The 19,700-nt window shown below is 32.5% G+C and overlaps 1 protein-coding gene across 7 annotated transcripts in view; it reads right to left on the minus strand.

The window, feature by feature from the left end:
• Positions 1-5,049: 5,049 nt before the first annotated feature.
• RBM26 (RNA binding motif protein 26) overlaps positions 5,050-19,700 on the minus strand; it is an 82,332-nt gene continuing 67,681 nt past the window's right edge. For 6 of the 7 annotated variants that reach the window (XM_052649966.1, XM_052649965.1, XM_052649962.1 and 3 more), the window contains 2 exons: positions 12,426-12,539; positions 10,260-10,814 (listed from right to left, as the gene is read on the minus strand). In XM_052649966.1, coding sequence (XP_052505926.1) covers positions 10,725-10,814; positions 12,426-12,539 — 204 coding nt within the window. In that variant the 3' untranslated portion in view covers positions 10,260-10,724. Of the gene's footprint in view, positions 5,284-10,259; positions 10,815-12,425; positions 12,540-19,700 lie in introns of those variants that run through there. The other variant, XM_052649963.1, reaches the window with a different exon arrangement.

The raw sequence follows: 19,700 nt of genomic DNA on the forward strand, positions 1-19,700 counted from the left end.
ATTTAAGAAAACTCTGCTATAACACTGTCAAAAACCCTTGAATATTGGAACTGTCATATTACATTATGTATTAGAAAAATATTAGATAAAACATGACCATGGATAGCTCAGGAAAATATTCAAGCAATATTTTGCAAGGAATCTTATTATTCCAAATAAAATGACTCTTCTAAAAATGGACTTTTATATAAGAAAATATATGGAACCCATCATTTTCTCATTTCTACGTAATTTTTTTCACAGTTTACTTCTCTTTATGTACTTCAATCATGAATGTTCATGAACTTCATGGGGAAGACAAATTTTTCTGGAAGCAGTTTGCAGAGCTGGCATAAAAAATAAAGGGAGTCTGCTTTTACTGTAAATTATTTGATACCTCTTTGAGTATTCTTATAGTGGCTATGGTATTAAGAAATGGAAATTCCAGTCCTTATTCTGTCATTTAACTTATTTAATAAAGACAAAGGTTATCTGCCCTACTGTCCAATAAGACTAGTTATGAAACTGTAGAAGTTCTTGAAAGTTTATAAAATGCTGTAACAAAAGTATACAAATCTGTAGTTCCAAGGGGCAAAAAAAATTGCTATGGTAGGGAATATAAAATCCTGCCAACAACACACTATAGAAAATAAAAATAGAGCTTAACCTCTGTAACAAGCATTAGTTTGCTATGTTTAGAACAATTTCAGTAAGTTCTAACACATTTACAAAGAAAACTGAATGAATGCTCTTTTCCAAAGCTAAATTTATGAAAATAGGTGTTCATACCTATCTGCCTGTAAAAGATCAAATTAAAATATATCATTTAAAAAATAATGTACTTTGATGCAGCAGTTCTGAGAAAATATCTTGAAGAAATAATCAAAGATGTTTAAGGATATGGCATTATTTACAATAAAATAAAAGCTGGGAAAGTTCTAAGTGCCCCAAATGAGGAGATAACACACTACAAGTCATCTACAAATGGAGGAGCTTTAAAAATGGTATATTAACCTATTACCATACATGGAAAGACAAAGCAATATGCATTATATAATCCCATTTTAAAATGGCTGGGGATCATTTGTAAATGACAGGATCATTTGTAAATATCATCCTACTTGTCTTTTTATTTTGAATGTCTAGCTTTTCAACAGTATGTCATACGTGATTTTTTACAGGATTAAAAAAGACCAAATCCACTCATACTCTATACAGAAGTACTTCCCAGGTTAAGTGAAGGCTAACATGATTATTCTGCAAATACTCCACATATTATATAATTTTTAATAATTTTACTGCCATTGTGTATTAACCAAAGTCCTCTATTTCAAGCCAGAGACTTCTATTTCATAACCAGATCTCTAATTGGATTTGTATCAACTTATGCACTTTGAGATGATAATGTATTTTCCTGTGGAAACAGTGGAAGATAGGCTATTACCAAACTTACTTAACCCATGTTATAGATGACAGAAGGAATATCTGCAATTAAAGAAAAAACAAAAAATATCACAATACTGATCACTCAATAAAAGCATGAAATGAACATGCCGAATGCTGGAAAAGCAGATCAAATTAGATCAGGAGAATAAACATTCAGATGAAAACTGAAAATTATGGAGGGACATTTTGAAAACTTTCATTGCCCTTCGAGGTTGACAGAAATGCTTTATGTCTCTAATTTCACTTCAGAATCTATGGTAGTCCTTCTCTGATATCAGAGTATCGTTATACTATCACTCATGATAAGGAGAAACTTTTTAGCCCCCAAATGAAATAAAGAGAACATTTCCAGCAATAAATAGGCAGGAACTAGGGAGAAAAGGGATACAGAAGATTTTTGTATATGTGTGACAAAAGGAGTCAAGAACACTTTGGTACCAAAGGTGACTTACAGCAATTTTAAGTGAGAATGGCTGTGAAGAGAGGAAGAGGCAATATAGAGCCATTTCTTCATATAAATATTTTCAGAATTTTCAACTGTGCAATGCCTGAGAGCTGCAAATTTTCCTTTCTATTCTATGTTCATATAACTGATGCAAAATGCAGGACAATTTTAAAAAGTTAACAACTGCTTTTAGTAAGACTATTTTATTTAAAAAATTTTCAAAATATAAAAATAATAAACATTATGGGTATTAACAAACAAAACAACATAATTCAACTATAAATAATAAAAATGTTGACAACCCCACATAAACACGTAATACTATAAACATTCTAGGCATACAAGAGTAGTTTTCTAGTTCAAGTTTTACCATTTTCAAGTTTTATCACTTTAAAAATAAACAAAAAAGCTGCTACAGCTTAACCAATTACTTTCGCTCCACTCAAAGAGCAGGGAAATTTTCCCCCATGCCAACACACATTCATGAAATGGGATACTTATGGGCACAGGTATTAAAAACTGGAATAATCCAGTCTCCAGACAAGAAGGAATTCCTTTGGTGTTTTTAGGTTCAACAATCCACAGAAATTGAGTTAAACTAAACCACTATTAAAGGAAATCTTGTGCCAGACATGTTCTGAAGTAATATCACACCCAAAACAGGTTCAGGATTCTGAGAATCAAAAGTAAACATCTATGAATGCTTTGCTGATACTTAAAAACTGTATCTTGAGAACATTCACTAAGGTGCTGGAATGAAGTCTTGCAGATGCAGAAAATCTGCACATCAACACGAAACTTGTACAATGTAAATAATACATCTCTTTACAACTCATCAAATGTTCTATAAATATTTACGAATTACCCTGCCTCCTGATGAGTAAAAGACGGATGGGAATTGAAAGCAGAAGAGGATTATACCATTTTTTAGGACTAGAGAAGTTTTCCATTTGCAATTGGGAAAACTGAGCCATGCTCAATGTATCATTTTTTTTTTTAAGTCTAGTCATATTAACACTATTCCTCTTATCAAAAGAGCTGCTGACAAATTGAAGAAAATATTTTCTTTTTGGGAAGTTGGACACCAATTAGTATAATGTCATTCTGCATCATTCTCTTTAAATTACAGGGTGTTTCTAATTGGCTGGGCTCTTTACCTGGCTCATCACAGACCGCTTTTTTAATTATGCTGCTAGATTAGATTAAGTTATAAGCAATCATAGATTTAAGCTCAGCAAAGTCTGGATAACAGGTTGAAAAATGATATTGAAAGGTTTTGTAGCACCAATGACTTTTTCCTAAGACACTTGAGGGGCTGCATCACTTTAAAGTATTATTTCTCTTGTAAACAAGACCAAAAATATTCAATTGATCTGTACTTTGAGCACAAATATTTATAAACTCTATTTGAAAAAAAAACACACATATAGCATGACTAGGGCAGCTAATAGTGTAAAATCTAAGTATATTGAAAAATATAAAGATATATAAAAGGCTTTCATAATGCAATCGTGCAGAGGTAAACTGCTTCATTCAATTACACAAAAGTGATTCTGTACAGTTATCTACATATAGCTCCATGAAAATCCTCTTCAGGAAAATGAAATAATGAAAATCCTCTTTAATTAATAAACATATGGGAAATTATTAAAATATGTACCTGACCTACCAAATCTCAAAGCAATTTTTCAAAAAGTGCAATGATTTTAACGAGAATTAAATCATCTCAACTTCTGATTCCCAATGGCATGTTCAATTTCATTTTGCTTTATTTTGTTTTTAATTTAAAAGCAAAGGGGGAAAAAAAAGGAAGATGACAAAATAAGAGAGAGTAGTGGTATGTGATCCACAGCTATTAACCAACCCAAAGCTGATAACAGCAAGTATGGTCTCTTCAGAGAATTATCTTTGGGTTTTCAGCCCAGCACATTAGAGCTATTCTAACTATTACACAGACAGAGAAGCTTTCCTTACAAAGAAAAAATACTGAACTAACCTGGGAAAATATCTGCGAATTCCCAGCGGCTACATGTTAGTTTACAATGTGAACTAATACAAAAGTCTAATTTTTAAAATGCCTTGTAGGCTACAAGGTCATAGGTAAAAAAATTTCCAAAATACTTACTGTTCCTTTAAACCAAGCCTACATTAACCATGCTGTTTTCAATTAATATGAATCAAAATAGATAATTTACATTATGTCTGACATATTCATTCTTTTTTCCTGACAACAAATGCAATGCATACTCAAGAAAAAGTGCTTGCAGAATAGTTAACTTTGCACAAAAAGGTGAAAATGTGAGCATGGCTGAATGGAACTAAAAACAAAAGGAAAACAAGGGTGAAGAGAATCAAATATAATTTGGACTCTTTTAATGAAAAGTTGCAATCAAGTGTAACTTCTAAAATGTTAATGAGAATCTAAGAAGGAATACTAAGAAATTAATGTTCTGAAAACTTTATGATGCCCATTATAAAGAGAGTATTTTGGATGAAAATTTAGAATAAAATTTAACTTCACTCTTTATAAACAATTCTACACCATATTGCTTATAAATAAAGAACACAGACATACACCTCTTAAGGCAAGAAAACTACTGTCTTTAACAGTGTTAGACACACACTATTTCCCCTTGCTTTTAAGATTGTCTTTGATGTCTTCGTTGCAAGTGAAGAAAACAAGGAAACACTATGTAAATTAGACGTTCATTAGATATTTCTCAATATTTATAATTCACAGATCATCCCATACTACTTGAAAAGCAAATTATTCTCCTTGTTGATTTTGAAGAGTTAAGAATTTTTTAAAAATTATTTGGGTAAGTGGCCTTGGCATAGACTTCAATAAATATATTTAGAAGAAACAGGCAAGTTATTACCATGTGAAAAAAATATTTTAACCACTTGTTCAAAATTACTGTAAGTAACCATCCTAACTCCAGAAATGTATCCTAAAGCCCAGAAAAATTAAAGCCAAACCACGGTTTAACTTTTTAATCATTTTCATCATTCTAGATTGTTCATGCTGATGAACATAGTATCATGGCTTTATAGATTTCCTAGATACAATTTCAACTTGGCTGAGCCTGAAAACTCATTTCATGTTAGGAAAACCAAGAGGATTTTTTTTTTCCTTCTTAGAGTGTTTAAAAACAAACGGCTATAAAGGGGAAAAAACATTTAAGTATAAGATCAAACAAAGCACACACTCAGATTTACTTCTGGACTCAGATGCACCCTAAAAGAACTGGAAAAATAAAAATGCTAATTATGGTACATGTAAACATCTATTCAAACTGATAAAGGGCCAACATAAAGTGATAGTATCATATTATTATAACAGTCGTCTCCAGACAGGAACAGGTCTTGCTGTTGTAGTCACAAAGCTAAATTCAGGCAATGATGATCTCCCTCTGCTGGAAAAAGAGAAGACTATTAAAAAAAACTTTGAAAACAGCAAATAAATCTAAAACTTGAATCATACCATACATTGACCTCCAACTTTTTAAAACATTACGTCTGAGAAAAGAATCAAAATGAAAGTTGCAGACAAATTTTTCAAAGATCAACCATGGTTTAAAATGATTTTAACAAAACCTCTCTGCAACACGCTTCACTGAAACATTAAGCTGCACAGATAACAGCTCGGCAACATGGTTATGATCCAAATTTTTCATTAGGAAATGTCATCATGGACCATATAGTAAATTTTTATCAGTGTGGGTTGGCAAAGTAACAATTTTAAGAAATCATTAACAAATTTCAAGATATTGATAAAAATATAAAAGCAAGAACGGACTACAAAATAATCGTGAGCTATATATATAATTTTCTTAAACTTCATGGGATAACGATTTCATTCTTCAATCACACTGTATGACATAAAATACTATACTAAGCATAATGATAAACAACAAAAGTAAATAAAAAGGAACATATCAAAATGAGACAGTGTTTGGTATACAAAAGAAGACTAACTTGGATGATGAGGTGATAAGAGGATAGATGAAATAAAGTAACAGGGAGGGAAGGGTTAGAAAGAAACAAATATAAATTGGTACAAAAAAGTAAAAAATGCTTCAATTATACTAATCTAATAAGTATATAATACTGATAAAATGCAAGAACCAAATTAGGAATTTCTCTACTGAATAAGTATAATGTTTTCATTAGAAATTACTAATGCATGTCAATCAAATTCACCAAGGTTTCTTTCTTAGGTCTTTTAGATAGCTATTCTGGATATCAGATAGCTGTCATCTGATAATCTACTTTCATCTGATAGGTATACAATACTCAGAGAGCAAAAAATCTATTCTTCTCTAAAAGCCTGTATGCTGTATACATACCTTAGAGCAACTAGCCCGTTCAGAAAGTTAATAAGATAGTTTCTGAAAATATGGGAAAAGGAAATTTTTTTCTTTCTGCCTTACAAATATTGTATGCTCATGAATGATCCCTAGATTAAATTTCTACTTTTAATCATACAGGGTTTCAGAAGAACGGGAACAGCACTGTGAAAGACCAAAAATAAGCTAACAAGCTTACCGAACTAAGCTAACAAGCCGAAACTTTTACACAGGACATTTTTGTTTTAAAATGCTAAGATTTTTTTTGTAAGGGAAGAAAAAAAAAATCTTACAAATATTTACATAAATTCTAGGACTAAATCTAATTTTCTATAATTAGTTTACACTACAGGTAAGGACAAAAGGAAGAAACTATAAATTGATAAAGCTTGTATGATACTCTAAAATAGCCATTGATATTTCAACATACTAGATGAGCAACTATTTGCTTTCTTTTCGTAACCCTTAGAACCAGTGAGTAGTGTTCCAAGTAAGACTGAAAATACAGTCCCCATAAAACAGTTCTAGTAAGAAGAAATTTCCTCCAATTAAATCATATTTTTCACAGGTAGTCAGCTAAAACAATGAGGTCTTATCTTAATAGTTAACTATCATTTGATACATTTGATCATATCACAAAATAAAACAAGAGCTATGGAATACTATCCCATTCATGCAACATGATTTCATTAAATGCTGAATACTGGTTAACTACCAAAATTAATTTTTAAATGTTACAATTATCCAATAACATTTAAAACAACACTGCTATGTAGAGACATAAGATACTGAATGAAATATGTAAAATGACAACTCCACCATCCCTTGAGGTAATCCTAATCAATCTTTTAACAAATGATATATAATTTCCTTCAATTTTTTCCTGAAAAAAGTAGCTGTCTACATCTCAATTCCTTTTTCATTCCCACTTCAGCCCAGATCATTACTATCGCAAAGAACTTCTAAGGAAAACTACAGAATTAAAAAATGTATTTCAAGTTTTAGGTAAATATTATAATAAAAAAGAGTTTTAAACTCTGAGTTTAGAACTGAAAGGAAGTTGTAAGTACGAAGAAAAAGTGCGAATACAGAAGTTAATCTATACTTTTTAGGTTCAATGTAATTTGTGTAGCAAAAGCAAACATCTGGGAACAGTATACAAAACTGTACCAAGACACACTGTATGACTTATCATAACCAAATCTAAGTTGCTTCTACTGATGATAGAAATAGTAACAGCAACAACAGGTAGGCAGAACTGGTATAGATATGGTAAACTGTTTTAGATCAAACACTAGGGAAACTAAAGATGTGAAAGGAACCTTGAGAGATCATCTAGTCCAACCCTTTTCATTTTACAGACAAGGAAACAACCCTGGATAAGTTAAGAGACTTGTCTAAGGCCAGAGAATTAGTTACAGAGCTTGGGAACAAAAGCTAAATCTCTTAACACTTGTCCAGTACTCTACACTCGCTCATCTTTGAATATAAAAAATTAATGGGATGGACTAGATTAGTGGCTCTTGACATTTCTATTCTTACACACTGATAGAAACCAAAAGGCTATCTTACTCCTGAAATAGACATTTAATATTCCAAAATGTTAATAGCTTACTAATTGCTATGGAAATTCCGCTGAAACTATGTGTATATTCTTCCATCACTATTTGTAACAAACCCCACTGGTACAATACTTAACAGAATCAACTGTTTACTAAGATGATCCCAATTGATTGAGAAGACCTTCAAGAAAGATTTCTGGAAAATTGATAAGAATTAACAAGGGAGGTAATTGTCACTCCATTACTGGAGATTTAAATATGCATTCATTCATTAATTCATCCCACAAACAACTGAATGTCCACTATGAGCCAGGTTTTATGATAATCACTAGAGATAAAGATGAATAAGACATGGTCCCCTTCTTAGAGGAGCTTGTAATCTAGTGGGGAAGACAGACATATAAACCAGATAAACTATATTACAACATAAGTACTGTAACAGAGATATGAACAAAGTGCTGTATTAAAAGGGATGGTTAAGGTATGAACTGGCTAATGACCAAAAAGACCAGTAATTCTGTGTAACATCTACTACATTTACTGCAAACACAATCTCATGCCCGATCAATAATTACGAAGGAGGTAGCAACATAGTTTTTAAAAAAGTTGGCACTGAAATCAGGTGCCTGAATTCAAATCTAGTTCTTCTATTTACTAGCTATCACTTTGGGCAAGTCACTCCATCTCTATTAGCCTAAGTTTCCTTATCTGTAAAATGGATATCTTAAGTTTTAAATGAGAAAACATGAAAGTACATGTAGAGTACTAGTATTTTTTTAATAAACATACTCATTAATTTAAAAAACCCAATAGCAATTTAATACTAAATAATATTTACAATTAAAATCATATTAATGATAATAAAAATATAATTATGAACCTGATAAATGTTGCTAATATTTAATCCCCATACTTCAGGACCCGATCAAAACATACTTGCGTTCTGATTCATTCAAAGAAACATGGTGTAAAACATTTTAATTTTAGGTTATGACAGAATTTAAGAATAGGGAAAGTGATTAGCTATTTATGAATTTAAATAAACAATATGTAATTTCAGTTACATTATAAGGGAATTTTACAATAATTACACAATATCACACTAAAATTTGCTAATCAAATTATAAAGCCAAAAATCAGTATGGAGATTTAACTGGCCTTTGAAAGATTTTCTTTCTTTATAATACCTGTTTGGTGTAAAGAGAAGAAACGTGAGCCTCTGCCAATTTGGCATCTTTCACGACTACTAAAAAGAAAAGAAAACAAACTTACCTAATGAATCAGAATAGCACACAGTCAACATACAAGAGACTATACATAAAAATATATCATAGCTCTAAGTATGGTAAAGAAGTTCTGAGTAAAGTCACTATTTTGACAAAAGAAATCTGACTGTGAAATTTTAAATATAAACATGTACATCAACTGCAAGCCAAAACGTTCCTATAAAACAGAACTACCATTGGGAGTATACATACAACTTTAAGTAGAGGAAGAAAAGAAAAAGAGGAACAGCATCCATGAGCTACTCCACTGGCAAAAGACTATGGTGGTGAAATTACAGTTTGTGACTGTGAGGACCCCAGCATGGGAAGAAAGTTTTTTTGTGTGTGATTTTCAATATAATCACTGTAATCTCAGAAGGGGCAGAAATACTTGCAACCAAAAGGATAAATTTTAAAAGATAAATATGTAATCTCCCACCCTCCATTCTACAAAGAACGCATTTATTTCCTAGAAACTGCTGTATCAACTCTCAATGATCATGTTGTCCGAGAAGTCCACTTAAAAATCACAATATTGTTGCAAATGTCAAAGATTTTTTTTATAGAAGTATAGGAAATGCACACTTAAAATATCAGACTGGAACACTTACCAAACAGTGCTTTCCTAAAGTAGTATCTATAGTACATTTCTTTATTCATACATCTTCAAATGGTCAAGTTTTCTTTCATACATCCAAAATGTAATGTGATGTTTTCTTATTCACCAAATGTTATCTCTACTTGAAGTCTGGTTCCAAACTAATCAGCCTGCTTTTAAATTTTAAGACATCTGTTGAAAGTTTATAGGATCAAACCAAACTCAAGTGGTATAAATTTTAAACAATGGATTGTACATTATTGTAAAGGTACCAGTAACCATTATAAGAATAAGTTAGTGATTATAGCTCCTTTTGTGATAACTGGGAAGAAGGGTAGATCACCATCTGGAATGGTCTATTTATTTTAATTCTTTTTCTTTTCTTTTTTTTCTTTTTTTAAATCAAGGAACATTGTCTTTTTTTTTTTTTGTCATTGCTTTTTTTCTTTTCTTTTCTTTTCAAGAGACCATTCCACTTTATTTTTTAACATCTGAATGCATAAGGACTCAAATGCAAAGCAGTCATACACCGTTATCATTAAAACCCATATGGTAAAATACATACACAAGTCCAACAAAAGGCTAATACATAGTAAAGCCTAAGCATACTACTATGTAATATTATGAATACATAACTTGGAGACTTTAGTTAGAGTACTATGTTATCTATTCATTTTTTGAAAACATTCATTAAGATTTTAAATGCAAATTCATTCCTTATTTGGAGTAAAACAAAATTCTCTAAGTTATAACAAGTATTGGTCATTAAGTCTTCAGACCTATTCATTAAATTACAAAGAACCCAAAGAATTCTGTAATGTTCAGTAAGTATGTAATAAAAACATTGCATATGTTTCTAGTGTGATGTCTTTACCAATTGTTTACTGAAATAAAACGCAAACATCAATCTTTCAAAATACAGGATTCAGAAGGTAGTTTTCTTCTCTTTTGTCTATTTGTGAAATCCATCTTCATCACATTTTACCAAAAATTGTTTTTACAAATATGTAAAAGTACATTAGATAATACTAATGAAACACAGGTAGAGTTCTATCATATGCAGATCAATGATCAGTCAAATCATCTTCTCCAAGAACGAGATTCATTGTCCTCTTCTTCTTCATCATCATCTTGAAGTAATGAATCATCCACCAAAGACTCTTCCTGAAACTTTAGGTTAAAATGCATTTAGGAATTTACCCAAAAAAAAAAAAGAAAAGAAAAAAGGTGACACTTTTAAATACTGATTACTCTCAACAGAGTTGAATACAAAAGGTATTTCTATAATAAAAACATTCAAGAAACAAAAAGCAACCTTTATCCACTCAAAGGTTTCTCAATACTATCTATTCTATTGCTTACATCAAACAAACACTAAAAAAAAATCAAAGTAATAAGCCTTTGTACATGCCATTTCTCCTGCCTCTCTTTATCAAATTATGCCATCTTCTATACCTACAAAACATTGCTGCACACCTTTTTTTTTTTAAAGAAAACATCAGTAATTCTTCTCTGACACTATATCAACCAATAACTTGAATAAAGTTTATCAATATTTATATTTCTTTTCTGCTGTATGTAACAAACATTTTCTTTTACAGCATTCTTTTCTTTTCCCCATTCCCTTCATAAAAGCTTCTCAGACTACTTTTCAAACTTTTCAAAATACCTAATACCAGGAGCTCTCCTGCTTTTCTCCCCATTCAATTCAAACTCATGGAAGGACAAAGGTATAATCTAAAATATAAAATGACAAATCATGTATATGAGTTTCAAAATACACATTTTATTCTTGCATTTGACTATGGACATGTATAACAGCCTCAAATGCTCTTCAAACAAAATGAAGTGCCATAATGAAAATCTAATCAAGGTAAAACATGGAACCATTTAGTTTTCCCACCTTACCTTTATTCCTTAACTTCCTCAATTTTTTTTCCTACAGCTTATTTCATGATTAAACAAAACAGAGTTGCTTATTTTTAGATTTTTGATTTCAAAGGGCTCTCCCACTTCAGTGGTCTTTATGCTCCCCCGTCTCAGCCATAACACTAACTGCTGTTATGCAAGAAAAAATATACTATTCCACACTCACATCTCTGCCAATTATAATGCCTCTCTATTCCCAGTCCAAGTTCTTGGTTATGAAAAGCTTTTTTTATCACTTGGGGTTCAGCTACACTGCTACCACCTCCTTCAAGATTCTTTTGGAAAGAAAGAATCATTCCTTCCTCTGGGTACCCACAGCATATTGTTCAAATCTTTAATCACCATATCAATCTGCCTTTTATTATAATTAGTTTCTTGTGTCTATCACCACCTTCTTTTCCAGATTGTATTGCTCCTTGATGATAGGGACCGTGTCTTATTCATTTTTCTGCCTATCACAGTATCTACCATATAGCAGGCATTCATTCTGATGAACTAAAATGATACGAATTAAAATAAAACCTGAAATGTCGATAAAGTAATTAAGTAAATATATACTCTAAAACTTAAAATATCACAAGACTTCCTGTGGATGAAAATCTCATGAGCAATTATTGTCTTCTAAGAGTAAATGAAAACTGAGTATATATGTGATTTTCATATATTCTTTTTGGATTAGCAATCCATAGTTCTCATTAATACATAAAATTTAGTCATCTGCATTTTATCTGCTATCCCCTGCCTGGAAGGTAGCTCAGGAATAAAAGCTTTATGTTAAAATCACAGCCATAGATCACATTTTATATAAAAATAAACATTTAAGGGTAAAAACAAATGGAAAAAAAAACATACTTCCTCTTCATCAGGTTCAACTTCTTCTGTTTCAACAGCTGAAATATTAGTTATTGGCTTATTCCATGCCAGCTTTAGATCCTGCCCTTTGAAACGAGCTCCATGAACTGCAGCCTAAAACAATGAAAAACATTGGAATACAGAACCTTAATAATTTGTGAAGAAAACAATGAAATGTTATAGTACCTAAAATTAAATACAAGTGAAGACAGTTGTCTATTTTTGCTTTGTGGTTTATTTCTCTATTTACTATTTATTATTACAGTTTATAATTTACTTTATATTATTATTTATTTCTAAAGTCAGCCTAGTGATTTGAGTAGAGCTATTTCACTACTGGCCGATATCTGACTAGAAGAACTATGCCTCCAAGTCTACAGTAAAATGATAAGTGCTACTCAAGGCAATAATTGCAAAGCCCTTCAAGATTCTGGTTTCAGATTTTAATTCTTATTAATTCACAAATGACTCATATAGTAACTAGAAACTAGAAGCCTCTAATAAATTTAAGGATCATTTTGCACCTGTTTTTATACTTAAATTACATCAAGTAATCACAAATAACATAAAATGCCTGATGTATCATTAATACAAAATACAAATATCTCAATGAAGAGAAAAAACCGAGCTTTTCTATTGAAAACTAAAGAACTTCCCTACAAAGCTTTCAGAATTGCATATAATGAAAACTGAGCAAACAGTCAAGCCTAAGTACTTGCTACATTAAATGGCTGGTTCAGAAAGAGTGCTTTCAAATTAAAGTACTGTGAACTAATATAAATCAATGTTAGCAACAAATCAAAATAACTGTCACCAAAGATTTACAGCAAAACCTCAAAGTACAGCATAATGTGAAATGTAGAAACAATTACATGTTTAATGACATCTGACCACGAGTAGTATGATATAAAGTCCCCAGGTAAAACTTTTAAATCTACACATATAAATTTATGGTTAATTTAAAAGATTTCATGCCTATTAAAATGTAGCTCAGAAATTTTTAGTCCATGACCCCAACATGTCATATAACTAAAGAAATTTTAAGTACTTATTATATAAGAAACAAACTAATTTTTTGAGGCTATAAATATTACATAAAAACATATTCCTGTAAGGAATTCCAACTATCTCACACAAAATGTCTACTCATAAAAATTGTGTTTTCATGTTTTCTTCCAGCTAAAGAAGGCAAAAAATGTTAGTGATGTCATCTATTGGAAGTTTCTTCAAAAATTTATGATCTAATTTTGCACATCTCTATATTCAATACTTACTTCAAATTCATAAGGCGAATCTACAACTCTCTAAAGTTTTAGTTTTAAAATTATTTACTGGGTGCTGTCATCCAGGCCTTGTTGTTCAATTTACCGGCTGTGCGTATGCGTTAGTCTCAGTTGTGTCTGACTCTGAGAGACCCCATGGACTGTAGCCCTCCAAGCTCCTCTGTCGATGGGATTCTCCAGGCAAGAATACCAGAGATGGTTGCCATTCCCTACTCAAAATTTACACATTATAAGGCAGAGTAAAATTAGCATAAATCTGAGTAGCCTGGGATTTTCGGAATGCTAAGTGAGTTCTGGTTTCAGCTGCAAGGCATCAGTTGCAGGAACCCCTAACAAAAGTCACCTGACCTTTGAAGCTTTGAAGTCAGGCAATGACTTTTCTCTAGCTATGAATGTCCTAGATGGCATTTTCTTTCACTATAAGGCTGTTTCATCTACACTGAGATTCTGTTTACAATAGCCATCTTCATTAATTATTTTAGCAATAACTCACAGCAGCTTCTTTATTGGCACTTGCATTTTTATACTATGGAGATAGATTCTTTCCTTAAACCTCATGAACCAATTCCCTGCTAGCTTCAAACTTTTCCTCCGAAGATTCCTCATCTCTCTCAGCCCTCACAATATTGAAAAAAGACAGGGCATTGCTCTGGATTAGACACGACTGAGTGACTTCACTTTCTTTCTTTACAAGGATACTGTGGCTGGATTTATCTTCTCTCCAGACCACTAAAACTTTCTCTATATCAGTGGTAAGGCCGTTTCACTTTCTTTTCATTCTTGTGTTTACTAGAGTAGCACTTTCAATTTCCTTCAAGAACTTTTCCTGTGTGTTCACGCCTTGAATAACTGGCACAGGAGGCCTCAATTTTGTCCTAGCTCAGCTTCTGATATACCTTCCTTACTAATCATTTCTAGCCTTTGACTTAAAGTGAGCGATGTGAGACTCTTCCTTTCACTTGCATGCTTAGAGGCCACTGTAGGGTTATCAACTGGCCTCATTCCAAGGTTGTTTTGTCTTAGGGAACAAGGAGGCCCAAGGAGAGGGAGAGATGCAGAATGGCTGCTTGACAGGGCAGTCAGAACACACATTTATTGACTGCCATCTTATATGGGCACAGTTTATGGTGCCCCCAAATAACCACCATTTGTTCTGGGGTCACCAGAACAAATATAATAATAATAATGAGAAAGCTCAGAATATTGCAGAAATTATGAAAGTGTGATAGAGAGACATACAGTGAACAAATGCTGCTGGGAAATGGTGGCGACAGATCAGCATAAAGAAGCACTGCCACAAACCTTCAATCTGTCAAACAAACAATGATATCTGCAAACTGCAATAAAGTAGAGCACAGTAAAACAGGGCATACCTGTGTGTGAATAAAAACCACACAGTACAGAATTATATGAGAAATATCAGCAGCCTTCAATTTATTTTCTTTATACGTGTGTATATACATGCATACATGTATACATACATTTTATACATGTATATGTGCACATCTGTATATGAATGCATTTTCCCCCCACTCCCAGCTCTGACCTCTGAAAAAAATTGTTATAATTAACATACTCAGTAGTAATGAGCATGCTTAGTACTCAGACTATGGTCTTTAAATACCTTTCCCAGTAACAAGAACCAGAGCTCCTTAGAGAAATGGCCAGTTCCTGGTCTGGAAGAGAAAATGTATAAGATGAACCTAGAACACCTTTTCATACCAGAAAGAAAGAAAATATCATAACCCATTAGAGTCCTGTCAAAACCACTCACAAAAAACCTAAAGACAGGACACATCAATAACTGAGAACAATGGATCAATACCCATGAAATGTTTAAATCTATGAATTTATAATTGTATAATTCCAATCAAGCTAAATCAAAATATGCATTTATTATGGATCCCTAAAGGAAGAAAGTAAAATATTTATAAGAAAACCAGGGAAATGTAAACTCTGACTGGGAATTTAATAACATTTAAGGAATAATAATTTTTAGGTGTAATAATAGTATTGTTTTATTTTATTTGGCCTCTAATATTGAAAGAGACACACTGAAAGGTTTACGGCTGAAATGATAAGACTGGGAATGGCTCCAAAACAAGGAGGTAAAGTGTTGTAGTGGGTGGAATATAGACAAAAAAATATTGGCCGTAAGTGGATAACTGCTGAAGCTCAATGAGGAACATGTAGGGGTTCATTTTACAATTTTCTCTAATTTCTATGCTTTGAAGTATAAATGAAGAGACTGTTTAAGCACTGAAGCATTTTATTCATAAGCTTGCTCTAGAATTTTGCCTGTTTAGTCTTACACAGCATCATTCGAAGTTTGCACCAAATTATAAGTAAGACGAGCAGGCAAACATATGACAGAAGGGGAAAAAAGAAAAAGGCTTGAAGATCTGACAAATGAAGAAAGAAAAAAAGTATGAAAAGTAGTTATGAGGTAGGCTCTGTATCTTACAGAGAAAATGATTCTAGAAACAACATTTGGAAAAGACTGGAATAAGCAAGGAGTGTTTGCCTTTTGCCTTTCAAGTTATTTAGATTATAAATCTAAACTGAACATACAAAATGCAGCTCTTCACAAACCTACTGACAAGAAAATCCTTTGTTAGAGCTCTTATAAAACCAATGTCTGCAAAAACACTGTGGGGAAAACGGACCTAAGTCAGAAGAGCTAAAGCTATAATTCCGGTATATCTTTCATTTTTAGTAATCATAATGGTAAAACTATCTATAAAGTTAAAACAAAGTTTATTAATGTTTGTAATAACCACAGTATATAATGTTTAGGCAGGAGTTACATTAAAGAACCACCAAGACAAAACTCAAAACATGTAAAATCTGATTTTCAGAATTTATAGAGAAAGACTTTTATTTCTTTAGCTTTAAGTTCAAGTTACATGGCCACTTTCTCACAAGCTTCAGACTTAGATTTACTAATTCTCACAGCAGTTTTCATCATATAGCAATACTTAACTGGTAAGTAAATCAGTAAGAACACACAGCCTGTTAAAAACACGATTTGATTTCTCTTGACTGAATCCACTTATACACTCAGTTCTTGCCACAGATTTACTATTTATTCAGTTAGCCCCATCAATTTCTGACTTGATGTTGAACTATCCTCTATGAATCCAATTTTGTGCTTCTATCTTCAGGTCTAAAGAATGAAAGTTTTGAAATCATTTCTTCTATCTTGTTTTTATTCAGTTTCATTGAATTAACAATCAATTCTCATTCACACACAGACACACACAAATATTAATAATAGCTAACACTACGATGGTTTGGGCTTCCCAGGTAGTGAACTGGTGTCTCCTGCATTGCAAGTGTATTCTTTACCAACTAAGCTAAAAGGGAAGCCCACAGTGGTAAAGAATCCACCTGCCAATGCAAGAGACATGGGTTCAATCCCTGGGCCTGGAAGATCCCCTGGAGAAGGGAATGGCAACCCACTCCAATATTCTTTTCTGGAGAATCCCATGGACAGAGGAGCCTGGCTGGCTACAGTTCATAGGATCGCAAAGAGTCAAACATGACTGAAGCAACTTAGCATGCACTCAAGATGATTTACTATGTTCCAGGAACCGTGTTCTAAGTATACTTTATAAGTTTTGAATCCTCACAACTACTGGAAGTTGAGGCATGGGTGTCAAAACCTACCAGTAGAACAAGAGTCTCTTTCCTTTTGCTATAAAAAGCTTCATATCTCTTTGAGTTTGAGACTGTCGAGTTTCATCTTTGGAAGTGACTCTCATAAAATAGGAACTTAACTATCCTATTCTAAAACCAGATCCTGGTTGCTTACAAAAGTATAGGAACAATTCAGAGTAGGAAAACTAACTTTCTAACCAGTCATAGGAAGAGGTCACTTTTTTTCTGTCCTCTTTGGGTACTTATCCACCTTCAGTACATTGGGGGTGGTGACAGAAAAACCGAGAACAGAAAATAAAGCAACAGGATTCATCGTCTAATTAACCAGAGTCAAACCTTAACCATCTTAACCTAAAGTTAAAATGATTCTGTTAACTTAACCTAAAGCTAAAATATTTCAATCTCTTTTCTGAGGAAAATTTCTTACTTTTCAATCATATTTGAATGTCTTTGATTATCTTATTCCTTGTACTTTTACTTTAAAATATTATGCATCTACTGACTTAAGAAAATAGACACATAATCATCTAATACAATGGTTCAGAAATTATGAACAATGAAGTATTTGGAAATAAACATTAAGAAAGGTGGACAAATTTATTTTCCTGGGAAAGCCTATCTTTTGGCTTGAGTTCTATCCACCCACATATTGGTATTAAATTTTTCATTATATATAATGATAGTGATGAGAGGCCTGGCGTGCTGCAGTCCATGGGGTAGCAAAGAGTCGGACACAACTGAGCAACTGAACTGAACTGAGTGATGGGACAAGTAATTTTTTGTACTTTTTAAGCATTCTTCTTTGAAAAAATTAAATATTGGTAACTCAATGTCAAACACACTAATTTTTAAATCGCTCAACCTAACTCAATCAGATCCAAGTTAACTGAGGTTGTTCTGTCACTTACTCAATCTTCACATAATTTATTGTTAAAATTTCTCTTTACACATTAGTCCTTGGTCTTTAAACTGACTGCTATTTGCTTGGAAAATATATACACAGTATAAGAATATATATTAAAAAAGTTTACGCCTGAGAGAGAAAAAGCAAAACCCAAGAAGGATGGTATATGTCAACAGATCTTACCTATTAAAAGCAAAGCATCCAAAAATTACTTAAGAGGCAGAAAGTTTTTTTTTCCCCTCAGTCATGTAAATAAACAGGGAGAAGTAACAATATACATTTTTTAAGCAGTTACTACATTCACAAATTTGGTAAATACTGTAACCATCTGAATGTAACTACCATTGTTTAATAACATGACTACTTTCCAGAAAACAAATAGAGTATAAAAGATGGTACTCAATCTACCTATTCAACATTACTCTGAAAATTGTCACTGAAGGCATCATTTAAAGGAAGCTCATTCTTAACTTACACTCTACAATACCTCTGAGAGAACACTAGATCAAAACTCTTTTTTAATATAACATATATACATACAAGCTTATAAGAAAGTTTAAAACTTTAATCAATTAATTAGCTTTTGTTTTCACAAAAGACTTTTAAATAAAAAGATTTCTTAAAACTTAACAAAACTCTAGGATGAGAAATTCCTATAAAACTATCCACTACCCACCAATCTAATTCTGAAATTCCATTATTCCAGGGCCCAGTTAACACTTCGCTGAGACTTCTCAGACACACAGTCTTTGTATCATAGACTACAATGTCCCAAGAATAACTCATACCAGGGAAATCCCCAGAAATGCACTGCCAGGGGATATTTACTAGATGAGGGTAAATCAATTTAGAAGATTTTCAAAACTTATTTAGACCACAATCATCTCAAAACTTTTAAAAACCATCCTACTCTTCCATTCCCCATTCATGTTAGGTTAACTGTTTGGAATGCTTAATGCACTTTTCCCAAATCAAAAGGGTACATCTATTTCTCTACAATCCTGAACAAAGAATACACAGGATTAAAAACGTTACTATGAATTCACTACATCTCATACTCATTTTTCTTTTTTTAATCTTTTAAATCCAGAAGAAAGACAAGGTTGCACATACTTCTGGTCATTTTTCAGAAAGAAAATTCAAGATCTACATTTGAAGACAACTACACTGAAAGGTGAGCACCGAAGAATTAATGCTTTTGAACTGTGGTGCTGAAGAAGACTCTTGAGAGTCCCTTGGACTGCAAGGAGATCATCCAACCAGTCCATCCTAAAGGAGCTCAGTCCTGGGTGTTCACTGGAAGGACTGATGCTGAGACTGAAACTCCAATACTTTGACCACCTCATGCAAAGAGTTGACTCATTGGAAAAGACCCTGATGCTGGGAGGGATTGGGGGCAGGAGGAGAAGGGGACGACAGAGGATGAGA

Source organism: Budorcas taxicolor, chromosome 12, assembly GCF_023091745.1.
Source record: "Budorcas taxicolor isolate Tak-1 chromosome 12, Takin1.1, whole genome shotgun sequence".
In the NCBI taxonomy this organism is placed as follows: domain Eukaryota; kingdom Metazoa; phylum Chordata; class Mammalia; order Artiodactyla; family Bovidae; genus Budorcas; species Budorcas taxicolor.